Source organism: Mytilus trossulus, chromosome 13, assembly GCF_036588685.1.
Source record: "Mytilus trossulus isolate FHL-02 chromosome 13, PNRI_Mtr1.1.1.hap1, whole genome shotgun sequence".
NCBI lineage: Eukaryota > Metazoa > Mollusca > Bivalvia > Mytilida > Mytilidae > Mytilus > Mytilus trossulus.
Genome location: NC_086385.1, coordinates 34,114,308 through 34,126,438, shown reverse-complemented (window position 1 = coordinate 34,126,438; position 12,131 = coordinate 34,114,308). Strand labels below are relative to the sequence as shown.

General features: G+C 32.0%; 1 protein-coding gene across 1 annotated transcript; it reads left to right on the top strand.

Annotated features, from left to right (window-relative positions):
- The first annotated feature begins 7,185 nt into the window (after positions 1-7,185).
- On the top strand, positions 7,186-8,715 carry LOC134694300 (uncharacterized). Its single transcript, XM_063555306.1, has one exon. It carries the CDS (start codon positions 7,186-7,188, stop codon positions 8,713-8,715), a length of 1,530 nt encoding a protein of 509 aa, XP_063411376.1.
- The last annotated feature ends 3,416 nt before the right edge of the window (positions 8,716-12,131 follow it).

Genomic DNA, 12,131 nt, shown 5'->3' with positions numbered 1-12,131 from the left:
TATGATTTGTATTTGAAAGGCATACATGTAAATGCGTTCCTTAAATTTTCCAACTTACACCACAGTGCATTATGTGGAGCAGGATCGATTAACCACTTTGCAATACTTGAAATCATTCTGGTTTTTGGTGGGTTCATGATGCTTAGTCTTTAGGTTTCAATGCTGTGTATTTGTACACTATTGCTTGAGTTTTGTCGTTTTTCGGGGTTTTTTTTGCCATTGCGTGGTAAGTTAGTTTTCGACTTGTGAGCCTGAATGTCACATTAGTATTGTTTTCGCCTCATATTTACTGTTACATCATTTCGGTGTTATTGTTCTCAATTGGACTGTACTTTTAAATGTCTTAATCAGTCTTGACTTTAGACATATTTGTGACAAAACCTTTAAACTTTTTTACTAATTAACCATTTACTTAATCACCCTGAAAAAAATATTATTGAACACCTATTGACAAGACTACATCGTTGGCACATGCACATTTCTTGTTTCCTCCTTCCTTTTTAACATCGACAACACCATTGAAATATTTGGTTCGATACATTTTTTTATCAATATCTCGTACATCTTAGTTTTTTTCGAATTACTACATTTAATCATACATTGTCAACCAACAACCGGTTGAGACAAACAACTTGTTAACGGTCAACACCCCTTAAGGTGGTACCTAACACTACAGGGAGATAACTCTGTAAAATCAGCTAAACGTTTTAATTATGTTGTGTTGTTAAGGGAATATTAAGCTTCTCAATGATCAAAATAAGTGTTTGTCAAACTGCTATATAACCAGTGTATTTTTTCTGATAAAACTGTTGTTTCAAATTTTTTCAAATTTTTATATTTTTGTTAAAGGGTCAAAGTTAATACTTTGCCAAAATTTCAAGAAAATTAAACGAGCCAAATTAATTTTAGTTAAAATGTTGGGTACCACCTTAATATCATGTTCAATAAGGCCTTTCTATAGCTGACTGCAACATGGGCATCGTTTATTGGTGTCTTGTGAAGAGATGTGTCATAAGCAATCTTACCCCATTTTCTTTATTTTATTTTTTACAAATTGAAATAAGAGATGGCACTAATTATAATTTATTCGCTTCGAAATAAACAAAAACAAACTATAGTTGATGTTAACTTCATTTGTTTGGCCCTGATCTTTTGTTTTTGTTTGCCTTTCTTTATAATTTTGAAAATAGAAAGTTTTGCGCAGACGACATTATTTAAACCAAATTATTTCAATTCAAAAAGTAAAAACACAAAAATACTGAACTCCGAGGAAAATTCAAAAAGGAAAATAAACTATCAAAAGGCAAAATCAAAAGTTCAAACACATCAAACGAATGGATAACAACTGTCATATTCCTGACTTGGTACAGGTATTTTCTAATGTAGAAAATGGTTGATTGAACCATTGACATACGAAAAATCTGCACACTGCTGGATCATTTTCATAATTGGACATATACGTGAAGCAGCAACAATGCTATACAACCATCGAACAATGAACTATATCTTTTGATTGGCATTTTATGGTATATAGTTATATGCTGTATTGAACTCTGGTTATGAATAGCTACAATTGAATTGTTTTTGAAGCTTGTGTATCATACAAATATCAGAGCAAACCTAGCATCATAGTCATCATCATTTTGATTTGTCTCAGTTTTTAAATAGGTTTACAAGAATTGAACATCGCCTTTATTTTGTGCGATTATGCTTTCTCGTTGATTTGCATACCAGATCTTCCAATAAAAAAATGATAATTCAGAAATTTAAGTGAGGTTTTTATTATTGTCAATTACGCAATAATTCAAACTGGCATTTGGAAATATTTTATATAAATGAAACAGTATGTGAAAAATAAAATCACATACAAGTCTAAAATGACAGACATAATCGCAATTACAATTGCATGTAATAATTTCTGAATTCAAAGTTCCCAATCTCATCCCCTTTGCTTAGTTGAGTGTTGTACCTACGTTCTTAGACATTTCTAAATTGATAAACAAAGAATTGAAAGAAAAAAATGTATTTAATAAATCCTGTCTGTATTGACGGAGAAGCTATATCACCAAACAGGGCCTTATAAATTGCTAACTCTATCCAAAAATACACAATTAAAGATGGGGTTCGATTGTCAATGAAACCACTCTTCACAATTACCCAAATGACAGACATAAACAAATGTAAATCATTTAGTATTGTTTTTGGTGACAATGTGTGCCGCTACGCCTGACAAAATAAATACATATTGTAAAGCGTTTCACCTCCAAGAGCGAAATGATTAAAACCTATACATTAAAGCTGTGACTTTTATATACTATCGTTAGAATACTAATCCGATATCTAAAACGAAAATAACAGCGATGACTTTCGGAAAGATATTTAATAGGGTAATTATTCCCTTTCATACTTTATATATTCAGATCTCGATTCGGCATACATATAAACGTTTTTGAAGATAAATCGTTTTATATCTTAAGGCGAATTTAGATTTAAAAGTTGACGTTTTAAAGTTATTCAAATTTATCCCATTCATAAACTATTCTCTGCTGATCACACTACATTAAGTAGTATTACAGTCCTTGGTGTGATATAATTGACTTAAGTTTGGGGGACTGAAGACAAGCATATATATATTGTAAATAAAACAAAGAGCTTTCATATAATCATCCTTTACCTTTCATTCAAATGCCAAAATAGGCTGATACATGTAATCATCACAACAATCATGGTTAATACAATACAATGGTTCCGGAAAGTACGGATTAAACATATAGATATATAAAAATGGTGTAAACTTCCCCATAACGCCAAACACCATTATACCATTCACCATACATCATTACACTTTACAACCTGTGTCATTACACCATACACCTCTATTTTTGCATTGAACACCTTACACATTACACCATAATGGCATAATTCAATTTAATTTCAAAGAAAGCGTGGGACTTCAATTTTTTAAATTTATTTTAAAAAACGAAATTTTATCACAATATTGTAAATTAATGTATAAAATAAAAAATCATTTCAATAATTTTCTTGTTTTGTGATTTCGTACCTCATTAACTCACGCCATCCTCGATCATAGAGCTTACGTGTCCTAAGAGAATAGGTATACTTTAACTAAAATCCTTATCGAACCCTTTACTGGAAGTGATGCTAGTGATACACACGGACGTAACAGTCCATAAACAAATGTAAAAAATCTCTATTCTATGTAAATGAAGATACCACTATACGAATAATTTTCGAATGAGGAATTACCTAAAGCCTATCTTGAATTTGATTTCTAAAAGTGATTTGAATGTATTAATACAGAACAAATGTTTGGATATTCAAAAACAAATAGTAGTAATAACTACTTGTATTAATGTAAACTGTGTCTGAAATTTCCAGTTTCGATCATTCAACAACATGCAGTCGACGACAAATAAAAAAATAACTTTATGAAAAAAAATCCGAAGTCATATATAATTCAAATTAATCAAATATTTATTATACTTTTCGTTAGTTATACATGTATCAATGGCATTTGAATATCTGACTATTTGGGCGATAATTATGGTCATGTCTCGGTCATCAATTTGAGACACATTATATCAGTATTTCAATTTAAAAGATGATCTTATTATTACTTGAAAGCGCAATGTGATAGCTACAAGAATGAATGAAACATATCATTTCAGCAGATTTTGTTCCGTTTGATTTACATATTGTGTTGTTCATGTCAGTACAAACCGGGAAGCAGAGGAAGGGATTAAAGGTTGCAGTCTTGTAAGTGCCTGCTCCATAGGCTTACATGCAAAACAGCTGATTTTTAAGAATAAAAAAATTAAACATGGTACATAGACAGAAAAATAATGTCATGTTCATATCATGTATGTACTAATGTGAAATTGTGATTTAATCGAAAAAAGGGGGTCATGCCAAGAATAATAAAAATTTACGTAATCCTGAAGTCAAAACATTTTTTCTACTTTCTTTTTGCTATTTTTACTAGGCCGCACCACTTCCAGTAAACATAGTTCGTTCTTATGTTGAACTGTTCTACCACTGTCCCAGGTTAAAGGAGGGTTGGGATCCCGCTAACATGTTTAACCCCGCCACATTATTTATGTATGCTTGTCCTAAGTCAAGAGCCTGTAATTCAGTGGTTGTCGTTTGTTTATGTGTTACATATTTGTTTTTCGTTCACTTTTTTTACATGAATAAAGCCGTTAGTTTTTTCGTTAGAATTGTTATACATTTACTTATCGGGGCCTTTTATAGCTGACTATGTGATTTGGGCTTTCCTCATTGTTGAAGGCCGTACGGTGACCTATAGTTGTTAATGTTTGTGTCATTTTGGTCTTTTGTGGATAGTTGACTCATTGGCAATGATACCACATCTTCTTTTTAATATGATATCCTTCCACTTTCCTTTATTGATATCTCCAAAAGATGCAAGATTTTTTTTAAAGTCTATTAATATGTTTCAATGCATGCAGCATTAACCTTTAATCAAACAGAAAAAAATTAGTTCAGAAAAAAATCAGAAAAAATGCATTATTTTGATTTCCTCCAATTTTTGCATGCATCGGAAACTGGAGTTGTAATACAAGACTGGAACATGTAGTTTCCACATTTGGAACACATATATGCATTCATCTATAAAACTTTCCCATAACGGTTTACCAACTCCTGATGGCGTCATTAAAATCTACGGAGGAATGATTGTTTTAATTTGGAACCCTTAGTTTTAAAGCTTGAATGGGAGCAGCAACCCTCTATCAAGAAAATCATGATATGGAATACAAGTCTGCAATATCGACAGGAAGAGTAACTGATAAATTAAAACAAAAATAGTTGAGAGAGTGATAAGACAGATTATTACCCTCAGAAAACTGTCAATCGAGTTGGAGGACTACTTGTATTTAATTCATGTGTATCTATCATTCTATCATCACATAAGCAGTCAATTCAGTTTATTTTAGACAAGTAGGTTAAGCCTTATTAAGAACTGTCAATATTTTGCAGTAGCTGCGATTTACCAATATTGTAAGATTTTAAGTTAATATTCCTAATAAATTTGGTTTTCTAACACAGTAATACAAATTCAAAAAATGCTTTTTATTAGCTTCTTTTTCTTTAAAAGATAAACATAGATTGACTTGTTTATGTATTTAAATCCATTTTCTGTTCACGTGTTTCGGTAGATGTACGATCACGCCCCCTTCCCCCTGGTTCCAAGAGTCATTGTTTATCAATGATTTGTATAGAAATATATACATCACTGTACAAAGCCCTGTGTCAGCTTACTTGTATCTCAATATGTGTATTTTTTTTGTAAAGAAAAAGTTTAAAATAAAAGTCAGTACAATCAATATTAATATAAAAAAAATGTGGTATGATTACCGATGAGACTAATCTCCACAAACGACCAAAATGACACAGACTTTACCAAGTATAGGTCACCGTACGGCCTGTAACAATGAAAAAAGCTCATGCCGCAAAATCAGCTATTTAAGGACCCGACATAACAATGTAAAACAGACTAACGGGCTTATTTAGGCAAAACTTTATTAGTGACAATGCATTTGTAATGACACACTCATGGTGTTACACACATATTGATAAGATACAGGGTATATGTCTCTTCCTATCAACATAAAAATGATAAACACGAATGAGATTATAAGTTTATCGCCAATTCAGTTAAATCACCGTTAGTACATTTCAGTTGTTTCCCTTTTTATCAAACGGACACTCCCACTGAAAACGTAATTTTACTGTGCTGACGATAAAAAACCACAGTTTTGCTTCAAAAGACACTGGATAGGTAAGTTAAATCAAACAAATAATCAAAATAGAAAAGTCAAACTTCTAATGATAGAGATGACAATACACATTTTCTGTTTACGTCTATGGAACGCGCAAAGCACATTAATAGATAATCACAGTTTATCGGCGACAATGATAGATTATCGGTCGACCATTATAGATGTACGGCGTAAAGTATACTTTACGGTCGACCATCATAGATGGTCTAATTAATGCGACTCGCGCGCAGACAATGATAGTTACTAATTTGATAATGCATCGGTATTCAAGATAATAAAGAATGTATAATATGATTAATATGATTATAATTTAGCACGCCAGACGCGTGTTTCGTCTACATAAGACTCATCAGTGACGCTCATATAGAAATATTTAAAAAGCCAAACAATTACGAAGTTGAAGGGCATTGAGGTATATTTATATTTAATTGAGATACGTGTACATAAAGCTTATTGACTTAAATAAACCTTATGTATTGTATCATTATAAAGAACAGAAAATGAAAAAAATAATAAACACGGTAACACTAAATCTGTGTTCATATATTAATTTTCCCTTTTTTGTTGATGTTTAAATATTAATTTTGATATTTTTCTTTAACAAAGGCGTGTGGTGAATGGACCCCCTCCCCTTTTTTTAATTCTTATTTTTGTTGAAAATTTGTACTATTTTATGTTTTCTCACGATATAAGAATGACAGTAGTTTGCATATTTCTATATCGTTCTCATTAAAATTTTCCAAAAGTTTTAAATAAATTCTTACTCGTCTGTTAATCCGACTGTAATATATTATGTTTTATTACCCCTCCTCATAATGTATTTTTCTAAAATTTTTATTTTATTTATTTACCTTGTGAAATAAATAGTATTGTCACAAACTACTATTCGTCTTAAGTAATTGATAAGATTTTCGGTACTCTCTAATTGTTTTCTATTTAATTTCGACATGGTTATCAATGCATTTTGTTTTCTTGAAGACAAAACATTTAGATTACACAGTTTTTCTGCAGCTTTTCGGTCGTTATCGCATAAGGAGTTAAGACAGTTCAGGCTGAACACTCACATATCAAAAGAATAAAATGTTTTGATATAATTTCCTTGGAAAAATTCCATAAAATGAACTACTATCCATGTCTACATTGAACCAGAAATCTTTGCCGATCAATTGAGGTCAAAAAATGCCGCCACAATTTTCATACTTTAATTTATCTTAACTACAGACGCTATATTTTTTATTTCCTTTCAGAATGGCGGACAGTGAATTATGTGCTGGTTGTCAGCGTTGTGATGAAAACATAAAAGCTGGAGCATGGTGGGTTAATTGCAGTGAATTTGTATGTAAGGCGTGTTCGAAAGCTCACAATGTCCCCGCCTCACAAAGTAGTCATAATGCAAGAAGTACAACAACTCAGTACTTCACTTCTCAAATTGTCCAAAAACTGCAAGAATCATCCAGATCAAAAGATAATACTGTACTGCTGTCAACATGACAAGCTTATCTGCGATTCATGTCTTCCGATATCACATCAACATTGCAAGTCTATCATTTCAATTGAAAAAGCTGCTAGAGGCGTGAAAGATGGTACCGCTTTTTCTGATCTTGAGAGAAGGATTTCCGACCTATGTCAGGTTACAGAGAACAGATTGAGTGAATGCGAAAAAACACTTGTAGATTTGGAAAAAAATCGTACGAAAATAAAGGAAAGGGTGTCGGAAATCAAACAGAAATTCATTGCTTATTTCGATACGTTAGAAGCAGAGATTCATAAAGACATTGATTATAAATATAAAACCTGTACTGAGATGGTGTGCCGAAACACAAACAGCATTCAATCCAGCTCAGACTCCCTGTCTACATGGAAAAGTGATCTAAAGTCACTGAAGCAACATACATCAGAAATCCATTTATTCCATGTGGTAAAATGTCTTGATGCAAAAACTTACCAGAAAGAATTAGAAATCAGAGAAATCCAAAATGCTACTCTTCCGATACTTAAATATCATTCGCCCGAATCCGAGTCGGACATTAGTAAACTAGTCCCAGACTTAGGTACAATAACGGTAGAAAATATACAAATCCAAATGCCTTTACTAGATATTGATCAACAAGGTCAATTCCTCGTTAGGGACGAAAGAAAGTTATCACTGAAACATTCATTCCCGACCATGCACTTGGGAAATGAAGTGAGTATCGACAGTGGATACTTTATTCCTGATGAAAAGTTACTACTCTGTCACTACTATAGCAAACAACTTATTGTGTGTAAACTTGATGGATCGAACTCAAGCATGATAAATTTGGATTATACACCACAAAATATAAGCTTATATGACAAAAACCATGCTGTCGTATCTCTTGGGGGTGCAGGTATCCAGATCATCGACCTGACATCATTGAAGCCTGGTAGAAAAATTAAAATTAAAGGACACTGTAGAAGAATCACCTGTGTCAAAGATAAGATCTGGGTAAACAGTCAACCTTACACTCTAACAATTGTGGATATCGATGGTAAAGTTCTTAATACAATACAAACAACATTTAATCCAAAAGAAATCTGTGCCAATCAAGACGGTGATGTCTCTTGTATTGACACCAAAGGTAATAAAGTATACGTCGTTACGTCGGATGGAAAAGAACGTGAGATATACAGCAGTCCTGAGCTGAAAAGTTCTAGTGGTGTATCTGTTGACTATCGTGGGGATGTGTTTGTATCAGGGGGTTTATCAAACAACATACATAGAATATTTAATGATGGACAGAAACATGACATTGTCGTGACAGCAGACGATGGCATCATTATGCCGACTGGTTTATCTTACAACAATGAAACAAAAGAACTGTTAGTCGTTAACGATTTTTATGAATATATCAATATTTATAAAACACAATAAACCTTAAAATGACTGTACGCTATTGTGATCAGCCTGAAGAAAAATAATAACTTTTTATATATTGAAAAAAATATTTATATAACCAGGTTATCAAACATTGCTGGAAACTTTTTCTGATTTACCCTTTAACTGATAAGTAGAACCTCAACGAAATTGTTCCAATAACTATTTAAATCTGAAGTGTAATGCATATGGGACCTAATTCGAAATTGTGACAAAAAAAAGTTGAATGGTCCCCGCTAATGGAGTTTGCTTTTTTGTTGTGTATCAAAAGTCTGTCTTTTGAAATTTTATCTTACATGTATATTGTACATTTCCTTTTACACAGCAAATGTCACAACATGGACATGCAACTTTCTGTGTGTACATTTGGTTGATCAAACTAGAATGTGAATTTAAGTTGAAGGAATATCTAATTATTGACAGAATCATGACATTGTTTTGGCAGCAGACGAATGCATAATTCAGCCGACCGGTTTATCTCACAGCAATGAAACAAAAGAACTGTAAGTCGTCAACAACCGTTATAATTCTATCAATAATAACTGACTGCTGGATACGGAATACTGACTGTTAACATTGATGACTAGCCTGAAGATAAGTAAATATTTTTTTTGGATTTTAATAAAATAATGATATGTCTGGGTGATAAATAACTAGATTATCATTTTTGTCCGATTTAGCTTCATTTTGGAATGTTGAACCATATCGAAAACGATTAATTAAATTGTAATGATGTGCATTTGTAATTATTCATATCTGAAGTATAATGAATGAACCTTTTCACTCAATAAAATATCTAGAAAAATGTATTGATTGGTTTTTGGCTTGTTGATGTACCTGTAAGTAGTTTTTCGAACTTTCACACACAGTAAGAGAAGAGCACTGAAGTCAATGGGTATTCATATTTCAGTCTCTCGTTTCAAATCAGTTCATCGACCTGACATCATTGAAGCCTGGAAGGTGAATTGAAGTTGAAGGAAACTGTAGAGAAATCACCAATGTAAAGAATAAGATCTATGCAAAAATCAATTTGAAGTTCTAACCATTACAATGCTTTATGAATATAAATTATGGTAAAGATCTAAATACAATACAAACATCATTTGATCCTTGAGAAAGCATTGCCAATCTAATGAATATACTTTTTCACTTTATAGAATATCTAGAAAAATATATGGATAGGCTTGTTGTACCAGTTATAGGTAAATTTTCAAACTTGCACACTGATCAAGAGAAGAGCACTGAAGCAAATGGGTATGTATATTTCGGTCTCTTATTTCATATCAGTTCATGCAATATAAAAAATGTGAGTCAGTACTTTGGACAGTATACGAAGACTAAATATTAAAACAAAAAAATTTATAAATGTTCCCCAGGAATTCTCGTTGAATTGATAAATTAGTAAACATGGCTTCAGCTGATAGTAATTGATAGAAAATGCTGACTTAAAACATAATACATCAAACTGTTAAATTAACGTAGAGAAGCCAGATAGGGGGAATTTCGAAGATATTAACTTAAGAAGACCTGGTCAGTTATCGGTATGTCATAATCAGAAGTATATTCTTATCAGACAAAGAATAATTCGGGAGAGCTATGAGGAAAGACGACTAGGATATACACCACTTCCACACTATCGCGAATTGTGTACTCGCTTCGATATGTACTGTATGTGCCACAACTTACTAGAAACATACTATCGGAGTATTATATCTTTTGAGCGTCATTGATTGGTCTTTTGAAACGAAACGCGCGTCTAGTGTAAATATAGATTCAAATCCTGGTATCTTTGATGAGTTTATTGATACTTGAACAGTCGTTAAAAATGACAATTTACCTACTATGGTTTTCTGCAAATAGATTATGTTCAGTTTGTTTTTCATTAAAAAAAAGTTCTGTCTTTACTGCTGAAAAGAAAATTACGGAACGAATAGAAAACAAACATATTCTTGATTTGGTACAACAATCTTGTAAAGATAATGGTGGGTTGAATCAGGTTTTATAAAATTAAGAATGGAAATTATGTCAAAGAGACAACAACCCGACTAAAGAGCAGAACACAGCCGAATGCAACATACGGGTACACAATACAGCAAGACAACCCTGCACCCAGAGACGAGCCTTAGCTGTTCCCTATACAAAATAATATCTAGTTTAATGAAAACTCGGAAATATATAAAAGAAACTAAGATAAAAAAAGTTATACACTACTTATAAACCATGTTGCAAAAATGCAGCAGGGTACGTGAAATATGTTTTTTTTTATATTTCAACCTTCCCTCTATACCTTAAGCCAAAATAGGAACAATATGCACATTTAAAATCTGTTGACAAGAAGTCTCCGTCCGATGCCAGAATAAATTACAAAAGAAACTAATCAAATAACAATGATATTTAAATTAAAGGAATACTAGCAGGTACTGATATGCAATGTTAAATCTACCATTTTTATACTTCTTGTTTAAAGTTCCATTACAATGATTCAATTCAATGTAATTAAATCAATTTAACAGAATTATAAAATATATGTATTTGATTCAATTGGGAAAACAATTTAAAGAGACACAATTAGTAGCGATTTATTGCATGCACAATGAGAAGGTTTGCAAATTTATGAATTTAGTTCAACCGGCCACCTTTGTGCGTACCTGTTTTAGGTCAAGAACCACGTTGTAAGTCATATATCATCTTAATGTTTTTAGATTTTTTGAGAAGCATGTTAAATGTGTGAATATTTCCATTTAATCGTTTGATCCTGTTATATTTAAATTTTGTTATTGTAAAATTGTAATGTTGAAGTTTGACTTATGTCCCTTCTATTTGTCTCTTGTTGTTTATGTTTTTTGGGTAGACCGGGTTTTTTTCCTGTTTTGTGTGTTAATGGAACATCTCGTGAACACATCTTACAGATTTATCTTCTTGTAATAATTATAGCAAGTATAATATGTATTACTTTGTTTATGTCATAACAATTGCTCAGTAACACGATATGGAAAGCGTCCGGCTAGGATCGTGGTTTTCGAGTGATTTGATCGTGGTTTTTCGATCTTGACCACTTTTTTTTTAGTGAATATGATCAAAAATGTAAACAAACAGACTTTTTTTAACAAGACGTGATTTGTAAGTTTGATATACAAGGTGATACCTGGTATGTTAGTATTTGAGGTAAAAAGATATGATGTTTCTGACATCTCTTTTCGTTAAAATAGTTAAATTTAGCCTTACAATGACTTCATTCCAATATACCGAATAAATTCATTTTCATACACATACCAATACAAATGTCGACAGAAATGCATACATAGAATCTATATAGCCTTAGATGTACAGACACTTTACAAAAACTATCGTTTTTGCATTAAAACCGACATTTTGAGACTAAATTCACTTTTTCATTTATCTATTTTAACAGA